This window comes from Condylostylus longicornis, unplaced genomic scaffold (genome assembly GCF_029603195.1).
Source record: "Condylostylus longicornis isolate FDR11 unplaced genomic scaffold, ASM2960319v2 ptg000005l, whole genome shotgun sequence".
Classification (NCBI taxonomy): domain Eukaryota; kingdom Metazoa; phylum Arthropoda; class Insecta; order Diptera; family Dolichopodidae; genus Condylostylus; species Condylostylus longicornis.
In genome coordinates, this window is record NW_026577974.1 from 3,966,525 (window position 1) to 3,983,015 (window position 16,491).

Here is a 16,491-nt window from a genome sequence, read left to right on the forward strand (position 1 = left end):
AGTAAAATTAAGTAGAAATATAAATTTTTTTTTTAGGAAATTTTAATACAATTTCTATGGTTTATGTTAAAATTATTCAATAGATATAAAATTGAATTATATATATTTTTTTTAATATTTTAAATTCTTAGAATGCAAAGGTATATAGAAAAAAAAGTTATAAATAACACAAATGTGTTATACTCTTATACGAATATTTTTATGAAAGCAGGTTATTCTATTTAAAGTTAAAAGAAAGTTACGATGCATGCATATTAATTATTTTATGTACATATGTAGATTTAAGAATGTTTATTCTTTTACAACTTTTAGAATGGACTTGAAATTTTATACTTACATTATTGTGATTATTTATCTCAATGGTAAATTATAAACCTTATTCTAATTTTTATTCTTATAAAGAAAAAACTCAACAGCTGTACAGTTTTGAAAAAATCCAAAGAAGAGGATAAAATACAATAAAAATAATATTTTATATACAATATAGATTTCAAGAGGTGGCAGTCAACGAAAAGACCAATTCACCGTAGCCTAGAATATCTATGTATAATGAAAAATTTTTTGTGCAATCTATTTCTGGTATTAAAATTCTATATAATATGTCAAATATACTTGTGTATAATTATAAATAATTTTCCTAAAAAAAATTGAGAATTTTAATACCATTTTAGAAAAACCCTACTTACAGCATTTTCTTCGATTTTATTACAAAATTGTGCAAAAATTCTCAATAATTTCTATTTGCTTGTCAATAAAAAATTTCTTATACGTATCACAAAAAAAAAATTGACTTACGATTGCAATTATTCCGCTTCCGGAAAACGCAAGCGCATCCTTTGGACCTAATACGTCATTTCATTACTTATATTTTTATTCGGAAGCTAAAATTCCAATATTACACTTAATCATACTAAAAAGAAATTTTATTAAGATAAACATTTTAAGTTTAACTCTTTTATACACACTGTACACAAACATACACACATATTTGCTAAAAAATATAATACACATATTTGCTAAAAAATATAGCATTAAAAAAAAAAAATTCAAATGCCTTTACTTTCTTTTACAAAAAATTTACGATATTATTGAAAATTTAAAATTAAAATAAATGTGTCATCATTAAATTATACTGAATTCACCTGACCTAAACAAGAAATAATTATTAAATATTTTCATATATATACCTACGAGTATATAACAGTTTAGCAAACATTTTCATTAACTCCACTATTTACGCAAACTTAGATTTCTAAAGGAAAAAAATTCATATATATATGTATGTAATTATATAGAAATATATATTTTGAACCGTGCGAATTTCTTCCAAAAAAAAAAAGCGAAACCACTCGAAAAATTTTAATAATCGCCACTTTAACTAAACGATCGTTACATATGACGCAAAAAATTTTAAAAATTCCTTTACTGGATCGAAAACTTCTTCAAAATGTTATTTTTCAATATTTTTTTAGTTTTTTTGTTTTTCGTCTTGGCTCATAATTCATTATACATTCAGTATAATATGCATAACATAATACAATGCAATACACAGTACAATCTAGCTAAATGAAACTAAAAAAAAATTTGAATTTCAAGTATATAACTTATAAAATGTTATATATGCAAAACTTGATAAGTGTTATATATGCATCACTTATTATATAAGCGGCATTCAATTTAAAACTGTATAACACTGTAAACTACTTCAGAAATTTTTTTCAACTTGAAGTAAGTAGTTAAAAGCATTTAATTTTTTAAATGCTTTTTTTTTTTATATAAAAATCTTAAATGTATAAAACTATAGTATGTTGTATAACAGTTTACCATTTATAGTAATCAAAATTTTCTCTTTACTTTAAATTGTTTTAATTCGGATTTTATGCATTCCAATTAAAATTCTTGCAACTTTAATAACTTTAAACTGTTATATTTGCGACTTAAACGAAAATTTAATTGAATCCTACTGTGTAAAAAACAAATGCTTACAAATATACTTACATTATTGTATATCTGACTGGATATTAGCCAAAATTATTTTTTTTTTTATTTTTGCGCTTTTAATTTATCACATTATCAGCTTTCACTTGAAAGTTGATGAAATTTTGGCAATGAAAATTATAAAACATAAAAAAAAAATAAAACAGAAATTTTTTCACCAAACAACTTATTTAATTTACATAAAATGCATTTTTTCTGGAATATTAAACTAGACCCATAAAAAAAATTATTTTGCGTTTAAAATGATTTTACTAATCAGTTAACTTTAAATGAATACCAGTTACTAAATTTAAAATATTTTTTAAAATGTATAACATATATAATTGTTATAAAGCATACGAAGCATTGTTGTCTACTCTACATCTTTAAAATCTGAACAATTTTTTTATTTTAAAATCTGATTTAGAAAAATGTATTGGAATTTATGATTACATTTTGTATGTATGTAAGTGTATATCGTCATTCGTCAGATTTAAGTTATATTATATATGAAAATGTTATACAAAGTATGTAAATGAGCCACCCAAAATCTATTTGAATGGTTGAATGAACCCGATTACTAATTGCATTTAATAATAAACGCACCCTTTTAATTTGTTATTTTTGTTATATTTCCGAATTTTTATTGTTATTGTTTTTCTATTTTATATTTTAATAAAGACCTTTTTATAAATTTGCCTAGTTTACTGAAAATGACTGATTAATATTATGGAAAGTAGATGTTATACAAAAATATTATGATGATAATTGATTTACCTCAAAGTTTTAATGAAAAAAAAATTTTGAATATTATGCAAAAATTTCAAAATTTCTAGTACGAGTATAAGAAATTCATATAAAATTTTTTAGAAAACTATTTTAAATGGAAACTTAAAAAAAAAAAAACAACTTTCCTAATTATTATTCTTTAAGTCAATTAATTTTTTTATTGCATTTATAGTTACGCATATTAAAAAAATAAATAAACAGAATTTATATCAGAGAATAGCAATTAAGTTCAAAATAAAAAAACTTATTATTTACAAGAAAGATTTATGTAGGCACAATGCGAAAGTACGAGTAAATTTTAAAACTTTCATTATTCAACTATGAATTAAAAATTACCGAAGAATAAAAGTGAAATTAAATTTTATAAATGATATTTTATACGATTTTCAATTATACAATTAATTATTTTAAATATTAATACGAGTATAAATGTAAATATATTTTGTATATTAAATAAGGGGGACTTTCAATAATCCAATTATTCAATTAATTAACATCATTAGAGATCTACACGAACGTAATGATGAAAAGTAATCTATTTTACTTTTTAAGATTTTTAAGACTTTACATGCTTTATATTAAAGTTTAAGCTATTAACTGAATTTTTGAAAATCTGATTATTTTTTATTAAGAACTTATTGGTTTCTTAAGTTCCTTATTTGAATTATAAAACTTCAAGGCATATTTATCAAACTGTCATAACCATATACAATTTGTATACTTAAAATTTGGATTAAACTGTAATATATTTGCCATATAATAACACTTTATTAATAATTTCAATTATTTGTTTTAAAATATTTACACATAAGAATTAATAAAAATAAGAACAAGAATTTCAATAAATTTTTTCGCTTTCTTTTTAACACTGTTTTCTATTTTGAAAATTTTTTAAACAGTTTCAATTTAGAAATCTAACAACAATAAGAACAGTTAACATTCAGAAGTTATTTTTGTTTTTTTTTTTATCTTTTTTTTTTGTAAATACACTTATACTTACTTACTTTTCGGTTTTGTTATAAAAACAGCTAATTCCAATTTTGCTAAATTTAATAAAATTTCAATTAATTTTTAAGTTCCGGTCAACACAATTTTCTTTTTTATATACACAATATAACAGTTACCTCATATTCAATTAATATTCTGTATAAGGGATTTGACCAATTAAAACGTCCAAACCTTTCTTAACAGATTGCTCGATTAACGTTCTTTTATTGTATTAAATACTGGAAAGAATTTTTTTTTTTTTATAATTCTGTTTTTAAACAATAGTTTATGGAGACATTAAAAGTTTATGATTGCTTAAAAATTATTATTTTGGAGCATTTGCGTTTTATGATTTCTTTAGGGCATTTATAGTTAGAAAAAATATTTTTTATTTTCTTTGATGACCAATGATGAAATAAGAATTCAGTTGAAAAAATATATTTTAAATTATTATTAAACGAATTTATTTAAGTTGTTTTAAAATTAAATTTTTTTTCTTTTTATAAACTAATGTTTTTTTTTTGAATTTTATTTATTTTTATTTTAAAAAATAAATTTCCATTAATAAAAATATTAATACTAGATTGCATGAAATAAATTATATAATTATTTAAATATTTTTGTGTAAGATATTATTTTTGCTTTACTTTTTTGTTTTTAATTCTGAATAGTTTTTGCTCTTTTTTTAAATACTCAATAAAACATTAATTAATAATAATAATAATAAAAAAAAATTATAAAGATAATTAAAACAAGAAAAGAAAAAATAATATTATAATAAATTCGAATATTTCTTCCTTTTTTTTAAATAATTAATATTTTTATAGATTTTATATTGTATTTTTGCTTTAAAATAAAAAAAAATAATGTGTTCATCTAATATTTTTAAATATATTATAATGATATCATAACTAATTGCAAATTTTTTTTTTGTTTTTTTTATACTATAATACTCTATATATATAAGACTAATTTTTTAATTTACAATTTTTTTTTAATTTAATTTCTTTTCCTTTTTTAAGTTGCAAATACATGTATTATTTTTATAAATATATTATATGTTTATATGCTTTAATGTAAATTATATTTATAATTAGATTTTTAATAATTACAATTACTTTTTCTTTTCAATATTTACAATTATTATGAATTATATACTAATTAGTTGCGGCTTTTGTTTTTAATGATTATTTTTTAATGATTTATATTGAATTTCAATTAAAAAAGAAAGAAAAAAAATATATTCTTTATTTTTATAAATTGTTATACAATTTTGTGTGTGTATGTATGTATAATTTTCTATCGAATTAAAATATAAAATCCAAAATTTTATTTAAAACTAACAAAAGTGTGAAAAATATATTTAATTTAAGTTAAATTTAAGAATATAAATTATATAAGTTAATTAATGTTTTTTTGTTTTTTTTTTTAATTTTTTTCTCCATTTTTTTGTTTTGTGAAATTTATTAAGTAGAATTATTGTGTCAAATATCTTTTTCCTTTATATAATATAAATTTTTAAATTTTACTATTATTTAATATATATAAAAAAACGCGTATACTAACAATATATTTATGTTTTTTTTTTGTTTTTTTTCCTTTTATCAATTTCTTTTAATTAAATTGTTCATTAAGTAGGCATTCGAAAATATATATACATATAAAATATATGCATATATTAAACTTCATACTATATAAATATGTTATTTTATTTTGATCTTATATAAATAATATAATATGTATATTTTACATACATAATTAGGTAATATTGTACATTATGTTTATATATATATATATATTTATGTTTTATATACGAATATATAATAGTTTTTTTTTTTTATTTTTATAATATTAAAATCAATATACATACATAGCAATTAATTTATTTCATATTCACTTGTTATGTATTAAAATCATCATGTTGTGAACTAAAATAACTTACAAGACCACTAAATTCACTACTTGATGATGATGAAGCTGGTACTACTGTTGACGGATGAGAATCATTTGGTTCTTCATCATTATCTCGTTGATGTAAATCAATTGGAGCACTTGCATCTTTAGAATCAAATGTTTCTAGAGTATTCATTTTGGATTTTAATAATGATGATGATATTGTAGTAGATCCTGCTGCTGCTGTCGCTGCTGCTGGTGGGGGTGGTAAGGGTTGTTGTCGCAAAGTTGTTGTCGTTGTTTGTTGTGATGTTGAAGATGGTGTCGATGGGACTGGTGCTGGAGCTACTGATCTTGCGGAAACTGAAACTGGTGATAATGATCGTGGTACTGGTGGTTGCGGTATAATTGCTGCAGGTGGTAATTTTGAAGTTGATACTATAACTGAACTGGGAGCTGAAGCTGTTGGAACTGCTGGTGGTGGAGGACCAAGTGAAATTAAATGATGACCAATTGGGGGTGGATAATAACTGGATGGCGGTGGAGCATGTGAATCTCGTGAAACCGTTGGAATTGGTGGACCTGGAGGTCCCAATACACGCGGCGAACTTGGTGAATTTATTGCAACTAAATGGCTTTGAGGTATGGATAAGCGTGAAGGTATAGGCATTATTGAAATATTAGGCGGACCGAGAGATCTTGCTGGATTTGTCGGTCTTAATGAACCAGATGGACTAACTGTTATGGGAGATATTGGTTGATTTCTAGATAATGATGAATTTGCTGGTGGTGGATCTGAGGGTGATTGATTGGAATGCCTTGATGATCCTGATGTTGATATAGAGAGTCCAAGGGGTACTTGCGATCCTGGTGGAATCAAACTGTGGGGATTTTGAGGTCTTGGTGGACCAATGGGGTTAAGGGAATAAGGTACTCCTAAAATTGTATAATGATTGTACATTTTACATATATTTTTAATTTTTTTTCTTACCTGGATGCTGTGATTTAGGTGGTGGTGGATATCCTGGAGCTCCAAATATTGGTGGCCTTTAACATAAGATAAAATAAACATAGGTAAAACAATTTATAAACAAAAAAGACATATCAATTTCACCTGTAAGGTCCTAAATGCGAAGGAGGTCTGGATCTGTGACCGGAATATTGATCCGGATTAAATGGTGGTGGTTGCCTAGGACCTAAAGATCGACCAACCCCTAAGTTAACTGGAGTTATATTTGGTGGCCCAGATGATCGATTAGGTCGAATATTATTTAAAATACTATTTGGTGAAAGTCCTATTTGTTTAGTTTTTGATACACTGTTCGATGAAGTTGTTGGAGCCCTCAGTATATCAGGAGGACCCCTTGATGGAGGTAAATTACCCCGATTTCCTAGATTAATTGGAGAGTTGCTTGACGGAGGTAATAGCGGACGGTCATTTACTAAACTTAAAGGAGAATTGTTTGGTGGAGGCAAATTAGAACGTAATGGTGGCGGGCCTCCAGCGAAAGAAGGTCTTAAAGTATGATGCGGTGGAGGCATTGGGTGTCTTAATGTTGGTGGAATCCTTGAATGGCTTGTTGGAATTTGTGGAGCGAAGTAACGGGACCCTATAATTATTTAATAAAATCATTTTTTCTTTTATAAAATACTCCTTATAAAATTTACCTTGATCTGGATATCTAAGGCGTGGAGGAATCTGTGGCATTCTTGTTATAACTGAAGGTTGTGGAACATTGTTTGGCGGTTTATACAATTGCGGAGGTTGTGCAACATTCAGATCGACGTTTGGAGCTCTGGCAAGAGGTGGAGGATTGGGCCGTACTTCGGGTTCTTTTACTTCAGGAGGTGTAGCAGGAGGCGGCAATTTTGATAGCGAAGAGGATGTAACAGCAGCCGCAGCAGCTGCAGCAGCGGCCTTTTCCATTGGATCTCTTAAAGGCGTTATTTTCTTCCTTCGTCCTCTTGGCTTACCTTGATTGTCTAGGTCATTATTAGTATGTGGATTTGAACTTCCCGGATTGGTTAAAGCATTTTGCAATAGAGGATGGCTGCTGGGCACTTGATTTGGTCTCATCAACGGACTGAATGTTGGAATCGGCAATTTTTTCCGAATTGGATCCTGTATAACTGACACACTTGAAGAACTAATTTGTGAAGCAGGTGGAGAGACTTCTGATGGTGTGACTTTTACCGGTGTAGCACCTTTCTTGGGCTTACTTAGTATATCTGTAGCAGGAGGAAAATGTAATTGATTTTGAGCATAGTCCTCTTCCTCCATCATTTTTGCTATTGATTCTTCATCCATATCATCTGGATTAAAGTCGTCAGGTAACGCGTCGTTAAAAGCAGCAGCTGCTGCTATATCATCATCGTCATCTTCTTCTTCATCAGCATTAGTTACCTCCCCTTTGCGTTGCAAATAATCTGCATCTAACGCTTTTGCTGCTCTGATTACAGACAAGGGCACCGTTGATAATGAACCAGGTTTCTCAGGCTCCTTCACTTTTGATTTAGCTTCCGCATCAGCTTTTGCTTTAGCTTCTTTTTCTGCTTGTAAGCGTTTTTTTATTTCTTCTTGTTGTTTTATGAATTTTTCCCTTTCTTCAGGTGGTGTATCTGGCCGTTTTACCCCTGGCTTGATACCGCTATCTGAACTATCCTCGTCTTCATAATCATCAATATAAAATAATCGCCTTCCTCTAGTTTTTCTTGCTGCTTCGGAGTCTGAATCCGTTGTCGTATTATCCGTGCTATCATCGGAAAATTGTGATTTCTTTTTGGCAGCAACAATTTTAGGTTTAGCAGAAACCTTATATGGTTTTTCATCATCATCGACTTTTTTAATTTTTTTGGTTGTTTTTACAGCAACTGGCACTTTTCCTTTTGCTTCTTTTTTAGCAAGTTTGGCTGGTGCTTTTTGCTTTTTACGTTTTCCAGGTCTCCAATTTCCATCGCTACTGCTGGTAGAGTCGTCACAAAGTTCCTCACTGTTGAGGTCCTCTTCGTCCTCAACAGAATCATCAGTTTCTTCAGTTTCAGTATAATCTGAGTCATGTTTCTTTCTTTTCTTTTTCATTTTTGGTTTTTCTTCTTCTGAATCGAGTTCTGAATCTTCAACTACAAAATCTTTAATTCTCCTTCTTTCCCTTGCTGCTCTCCTCGCAGCTCTTCTTGTCTTCTTTTTTCCATTTTTCTTTTTTCGTCGATAAACCTCTAAGCTGCTCTCACTGTCGAAAGATAAATCATCATCATCATCCTCCTCCTCGTCATCCTCATCGGAACTAGTTTTAAAATCTTCATCTGAACCATCATCTTCCGAAGAGACCTCTAAACAATTTAGCTTCCTAGATTTCTTTTTGGACATTTTACGACTATTTTTAGATTTTACTGGTTTAAAATCGCTGTCAGAATCACTCTTTTTTGATTTAGATTTAACTATAGTAGTTTCAATGTTTTCTTTGTCATCTTTTCCCCTACTTTCCTCAATAGCTTTCTTCTCTTCAAGTTGTTTTAATCTTGCCTTTTCTTCTTTATCTGCCTCTATTATAGTGGAAATATCTTTTCCACGTCCTAAGTTTCCTGCCCCAGCTTCTGCATCCATATCTTTTTTAATAGCAGAGTTTATTAGATCATCATATTCATTAAAATTATAGCTTATATTGATTTGACGTCTTTTTCGAAATTTATAAATAGGTTCATCATCGCTATCTGTAGCTGAACCAGTTCCCTTCGATGAAGTGTTTGAGTTTGATGATGAATGTGATGACCTACGCCTATTACTACGATTTTTTTCGGAGACTTTTTGTCTTTTAGTTTTTGTAATAACTTCATCTTCACTACACTCAGCTTCACTGCTACCAAAACTACATTCGGACCCATCTGATCGTCTATCAGTTTTGCTATCAATTCCGTTAGAAGATTTTTTCTTTTTATTGTCGCCTTTCTGACTCTTTTTATTTTCTTTTTCTTTCTCTTCAAGCTCTTCTCGCTCTCTTTCTGCAGCTTCCAATTCAGCAATTCTTATTTGCTCGGCAATTTCTTCTTCTTTACGTTTTATAACAAGTTCATCAAACACTTTCAAATGGCTTTCAAGAGCTTCTATTAACTGCTCTTGTTGACAAGGAGGGCAAAACCAATCACCTTCCGGGATTATAAATAAAACAGGCGACAAACAGGAACAGTGATAACCTTTATCACATTTATCACAAAGTAAAATCCACTCAGGATGATCACCCTTACCACATTTCTGACATGCTTCATCGCTGTCTATAGGCTCAGCCAGTTCACCTTCTTTACGCACAGTTCTAGCCCTTTTTAAAGGCACAATTTGAGATTCGTCTTCAATGTCAGACTCAGGAGAAAATTCGTGATCTGATTTAAATAGAGGTGAACCATGGTCTGATGGAGGATATCGGAACAAATCATCTTCATCAGCATCGTGCTCATCTTCATCGGAATTTCCCGAACTCCACCCATCTTTGCCTTTACCCTTTTTTTTCATTTTTTCAAATTTTTTCTTTGAAGATTTTTCTGAATCCGAAGACTCCGACGAAGGTTCACTCACTGTTGGATCGTTCAACAATTGTCTTTCTTCTTTCTTTCTTTTTCGTAAATCATCCTTCATCTTCTTCAAAGCGATTTCTTCCAACTTGCGTCTTTCTGCTTCTTCTCTTATTTTTAATTGAGCTATTCGTCGAGATTGCCTCATTGGAATTGCGTCAGACTCTGGATCGATAATATTACTAATATCTATTTCTCGTTTTCTAGGTTTTCGGGGCACAGTTTCCTTCTTTGTTTCAGTTGATTTTTTTTGTTCCTGTTGGGCGTTTATATTGTTGCACTTTTCCGTTGATTGAGGTTGTTCTTTTTCGGGAGACAACTTTAACGGATCTTCTTCTCTTGGTTCGCTTTTTACACCTAGTTTACATTCTTCTGTTTTTGGTTTTTTACCTAAAATAATGAAATTTAAAATTATTCTTACATAAAATTTTTGTTTTATTTACCAATTGGTGTATTTTTTTGATTTATTGGATTCGCACGTCCTCGACGCTTTGATTGTGTCACAACAGTAGGGACATCACTACTTTTTTTCTTTTTATCGGAACAAGTTCTTACTACAATTTTTATTTTTTCTTCAATTTTTTCTTTTAAAATAATTAAATTCTGTGGTAATGCTCTTTCAATATCAAAACTTGGTTTATCTTCTTTTTCGGAATCGGTAAATATTTTGTTTTTTGGTGGTGGAATATCAATTGGTACCAATTTTCTTTTTTCCCTACTAGATAAAGATTCAACTTTTTCTATTCGTAAGAAATTGTCTTGAGGCAACGAGCGACTGCCAATTTTATATGTTTTTGGAGCAGATTTTGTTTTTGGAGACTCCTTTGGTTTATTTGATAAAACCGTTTCGACGACTGTCCTTTTTTTTGGGCAATTTTCGGTATCATCCTTTTCTTCTAGCTTAGCTTTTCCACAATCAGTTATGGCCCTTTTTCGAATACTTTGTTTTTCTTCATCAGTTGTTGTTTCAATATCTTTTTTCTTATCTAAAACAATATTTGGTGAATCTTCGCTAGTTGTACGCTTTCTTGGAATTTCTTCATCGCTTTCGTTTACTTTAGTTTTGGATTTTACGCCAGATCTATTATTTTTACTGTCTGGAACGATCTTGCTTTGCGTTTTTTTAGTAGTTTCTGCGTTTTTCGGTGGACTTGATCTCTTACGTGTTTTTTCTTTATCATCTTCCTTCGTTGAAACTGGTTAAACAAAAAAAATTAAGAATATTATTAAAAACATTGAACTTTTATAAAATAAATTATTTACCAGTAGAGATCTCTTCATCTTTTAAGACACTTTTTTGTTGAGGAATGGATGATCCATTAGTGGAAATCTTTTTTTCTATAACTATTTCATCAACATCTTTTTTATTTGCTTTCTGCTTTAGTTCACTTTGAAGATCCTTCTCTTTGGCTTCCTTTAGAGAAGCAATTTTCGCATCTAATTTGTTGCAAGTCAATTTCTTTTTCCACTTAAAAGGGCAATCGTTCTCTTTTGCAGGCACTGGTGCTGCTGGATTTTCAGATTTCTTTAACGAACTTTCTTTTTCGCAAATGGAATCTTTTTTATCAGTGTTCTTAGGAACATTAATTTTTTTTGGTGAAATTTTTTTGCGCGGTTTTTCTTCTTCACTTCCACTTCCACTGCTAGAGGTATTTTCAACGTCTTCTCTCTGTGCTTCGATTTTTTTGCGCATAGAAGTATTTACGATTTTGTTTCTCATTTTCGGTCTTTTACCACCAATTCTGTCACAATCTTCACCATTTTCCAACTCTTCTTCAATATCTTCTAAATTTTCTGAATTTAGATCGGTTTCGCTTTCTGAAATTACTCTACTTTTTTCTTCTAACATTAATCTTCTTTTACGACCAACAGTAGTCTTATTTTCGCAATCACCTTTCTCAGGGCATTTTGGTTTCGTCTTTTCAGATGTTTTTTCTTTAGATATTGCATTTGATTTAACTTTGTCTTTCGAAATTACTTCAACTTCTAGAGAAGTCTTAGCAGGTTGAATTAATTTTTCCACATGATTTTCAGCAGAATTTGTAGATTTTACCGAATCATCCTCTGGCACGGTTTTCAATTCTTTTTTATCGTCTTTCTGATTAAGTTTTTCACGGTCTGTTACATTATTTGTTGTAGCGCTATTCGCTTTTTTCGCATTTGAAGAGTTTCCAGAATTTTTTTTATTACCATTGACACCGTTTTTCTCAATATTCTCCAAATCTTTTGCATTTCCGTCTTTTTCAGACTCATTTATTTCTAAATTCGATTTTTCGGTTTTGCTAACTTCTACTATCACATTCTTTTCAGTTTTATCTTTTTCGAATTTTTCTATACTATTGTCAATTTTCTTGTCATGAGTTTCATTTAAAGCTTTGTTTTCGTCGTTAGATATCCTTGACTTGGATGATTCTATTGAAGCACTGTTTTCAAAATTTCTTTTAACTTTATTGCTAAGATTTAAGCATTCGTCTTCTTTTAGAACTTTTTTGCAAACTTTATCTTTTGAGTCACTTTGTGATGGATTTCCAACTAAACATTCGTTACCACTCCCTTCACCATAAACAAATAGTAGTTCTTCTTCTATAACTTCACTAAAAAAATTTCGATCACTGTTAATCAATTCGGAACTGAGATTTAAAAAATCTGCTATTGATCCTTCACAGTTTTTACCACTCCCTTCTCCTTTGACAATTAATACTTTTTCTTCAATTGCTTCCCCAACTTCAGAAATTTCCTCTTCTTCATCAGTTTCATCTCCAATTTCCCCGTCCAATTCATTTTCCTCTTCTTCACCTTCTTCATCTTCTTCCCCTTCTTCTTCGCCTTCTTCTTCTTCCTCTTCTTCTTCGTCTTCGTCATCAGAAACATTTTTAAACATTTCATATTTACTTACGTTCTTTGAACGTTTAGCATCCAATAATGTTGGTCTAAGTTTCTTAGGAAAGTGTGTTATTGAGTCATCTTTTTCCGTGTTTTCTGTTTCAATAGATCGTTTTTTAGAATTTAACAATGATTTGTTTACAACCTTAGTTGGTTCTCCTGGTAAAGGCGATGATGCTAACTTTGATTGGCTTATAACTAAAGGCTAAAATTGAAAAAAAAAAATTTTTTTTTGACAAGTTAAATTTAAAATTTCTTAACTTATACCTTAACTTTTCGAATATCATTCTTTTCTTTGTGCATTTTGTTAAAACTTTTTTGATCGTCGTCTTTTTTATTTTTCAGCTCGGCTTTCTCTGATTTACTAACAGAAATAATTTTATTTGTTTTAATTTCTTCTTCCTCTTCGTTATCCTCGCCTTCTTCGTCGCTTTCTAAAAAGTAGTTAATTGTTTGAATAATATTTAAAATTACATTTTATTAAGAACAATAAAACAAGGCATCTGTTATTCAATTATAATTTGATAAAAATACTAATATTCAAGTATTTTTCAATCAAATTTAATTTCAGAATAAACTTTAATTATTTTAAAATAATCACAATAAAACAATACGAACAAAAGAGGCAAATTTCTTTTAAAATTCTATATACCTTCCTCTTCGTAATCTTCTTCTTCTTCTCCTTCTTCATCGATTTCTTCGTCATACTCTTCTTCCCCTTCGTCATTTTCCTCCTCCTCTACTGGTTCTTTTTTCTCAATATTATCCAATTTATTTGAAAGTTTTTCTTTTACTTTATTCGATTTTACTTCAGCTACCTTAACTTTATCTTTCGTTTCAATTTTTGAATCTCTTTTGTCCGTTTTTAAATTTTCCTCTTTTTCTTCAGCCTTCTTGATTTTTAAAATTTCCACTTTTTCATCTAATTCTTCCTTTTTAATTTCTACATTATCTAGTTTTACAGACTTTTCTTCTTCTAAACTCTTTTCCTTTACCTTTTCTACATCTTCCTTTATTTCTTCTGTTTTTATAATTTCAGGTTGAGAAGTCTCTCCAGTTTTTAAATTTTCAGTTGGCAATTTAATTTTAATATTTGGAACTTTATTATCATTTTCATTTTGTTTTTCATTACTTTCTACTTTTATGCATTTTATATCTGTAGGTTCAGCTTTTATTGCAGTTACCAGACAACTGTTACTACTACTATCTTCATCGATAGATCCTATTAATGAGGGTAATACAACCTCATTTCCTTTAAGGCGATTTATTAAAGTAATCAATTCATCCCTACTTTTTGCTACTACTTGCCAAATTTCTTCATCAGAATGTTCTTGATATATTCTTATATTACAATCAGGATCTTGAGTTATCCAATAAGCATGACCAAGTTTATCCCTTCCAATTGGCTCACTTCTCATTTCAGAAGCTGACATTTTTTCAGTTATAGAACGAAATTTTCCATTCCTTTCAAATTGACTTTCAACAAGTTCCTAAAAGAAATAATTTATTTTTTCCTATTATTAAAATTTTTCTTTAAAATAGAAAAACACTTACTCGTAATATTTTTAGCCTCACTTTAATATTAGCTTTTTTGTAGCCAAATTTTTCAATTTCCCATGCATCATGAGGACTAAATCCCCAACAAAATTTGCACAAAGCAGATTCCCATGCAGTTTCATGCACAGTTTTCCTTTGTTTCCTTAATAATTTTATATGTAAATCTTTCAAAGGTTTTTCAACTGAAATTTTTTTAAATAAATATATTAAAAACTTTACAATAAAAATTAATTACATTTCTTTACAATACAATTTTTTAAAAATGTAAACACAAACATAACCCAAAAGTATTTCATTAAATATTTTGTATTGATTATATAGATATGTATGTGCATATACGCGCATAACATAGTGGTTATTATAGAATCGTTCAAAATGAAAAACTTCTTGAATTTTTTGAAGTTAAAGTAATAAATCATCTATAGCTTATAAATGGATATAATATGCTCTATGTTTAAAGATGTATCTAATTCCTATATATGTACGTTGATAGGTACTTAATTACATTAGAAATTTGTCGAATTTCCATCGTTAATATATAGATAAGTAACGATGTATAATTATCCAAATTTTTTTTTTTTGTTTTTTCTGTATAATTTGATTGATGACATTATTTAGCTTTGGAAATTTAGATAGAATTATAAATTAAAAATTGAAATATGGAAATATTTATTCATTCGTTCCGAAATTTATCAACAAAAAAATTAGCATACACTTTAATATTGTAATCATATTGAAATTATTGTATAGTTTGTTTTAGCAGACATGACACTTCTTTTCACTTAAAATTTAATAAAATATTTACCTTCTTCAGTATTTTCTAACATTTCTTGTAATCTTTTAATATTAGGATGTGCTATATTTAAAATTTTGGCAAATTTGTCAAAGAATAGACATATAACTGCAAAATTTGGATCATTTTCGCAGCTGCTGATTATATTATTCTCATCTGACGCCATTTTTTAGATTTTTTTTTAGTTTTATAAGTGTTATATATTTTCTTTTTTCGTATAAATTTGTCTGTTTCATATAATACACCATGCAAAATATTTAGCACTAGACATTTTTAATACTTTATTACTTTTAATTTAATTATTTAAATAATATTTTTAAAATAAAACAAAGGACAAGACGAATTTTTTAAAAGCGTTTAGTAGATTTAAGCAAAGCTGAGACCTTAGAATAATACAACTGTATCATTTTACTACATTTTGTATCAGTTCTCCCTCTGTGTATCATTGCTGAATAAGCAAAGTGAATTAATATAGTGTTTTAATAATAATAGTAATGAATAACAATATAAAATTTTTATTACTGCATAATATGAAATGTTTAATTTAATTTGTTTTATACAATAGTCGATCAAAAAACCATTATTAAATAATATATTTAATTGGATCAATAATTTAATCGATTGAATTTTTTTGCTCCCAATTAATTTACGGTAAGTTAGAACTCTAAAACAGACAGTTCAGTTTTCAATTTCACCGACTGGCGACTTGTATTCAATTTATACGGTGGCTAACAACAAATAATTAATTGTTTGACATAACATAAAATAGGGTTCAGAATATCGTTTTTAAAATCTACAAGGTACTACAATTAAATTTAAACGTTTCGTTAAATAATGATAATAACATTATGTATTGTTAAATTTTGCTCGAATGTTGCTTTCGATAGTGTTTATGTAATTTTATAATAATATATAGTTTTTGTTTTTAAAGAATTTTTTTTTTACTATTTGCATATCTTCATTTAGATTCTATTGAAAAAATTAAATTTAAACTTTAATTTTTACTGAACAAAATTGAGGGTTTGTACATTTTTTACAACCCCATTGCT

General features: G+C 28.1%; 1 protein-coding gene across 1 annotated transcript; it reads right to left on the reverse strand.

Moving 5' to 3' along the window:
- Nucleotides 1–5,220: 5,220 nt before the first annotated feature.
- Nucleotides 5,221–15,793, reverse strand: LOC129614806 (uncharacterized). The gene is made up of 10 exons (XM_055529690.1): nucleotides 15,455–15,793; nucleotides 14,647–14,831; nucleotides 13,745–14,582; nucleotides 13,360–13,526; nucleotides 11,473–13,297; nucleotides 10,653–11,405; nucleotides 7,315–10,599; nucleotides 6,761–7,256; nucleotides 6,638–6,693; nucleotides 5,221–6,582 (listed from the first exon to the last, which is right to left on the reverse strand). The coding sequence occupies exons 1-10, from the start codon at nucleotides 15,606–15,608 to the stop codon at nucleotides 5,654–5,656; spliced, it is 8,688 nt and encodes a 2,895-aa protein (XP_055385665.1). The 5' UTR covers nucleotides 15,609–15,793; the 3' UTR covers nucleotides 5,221–5,653.
- Between the last annotated feature and the right edge of the window lie 698 nt (nucleotides 15,794–16,491).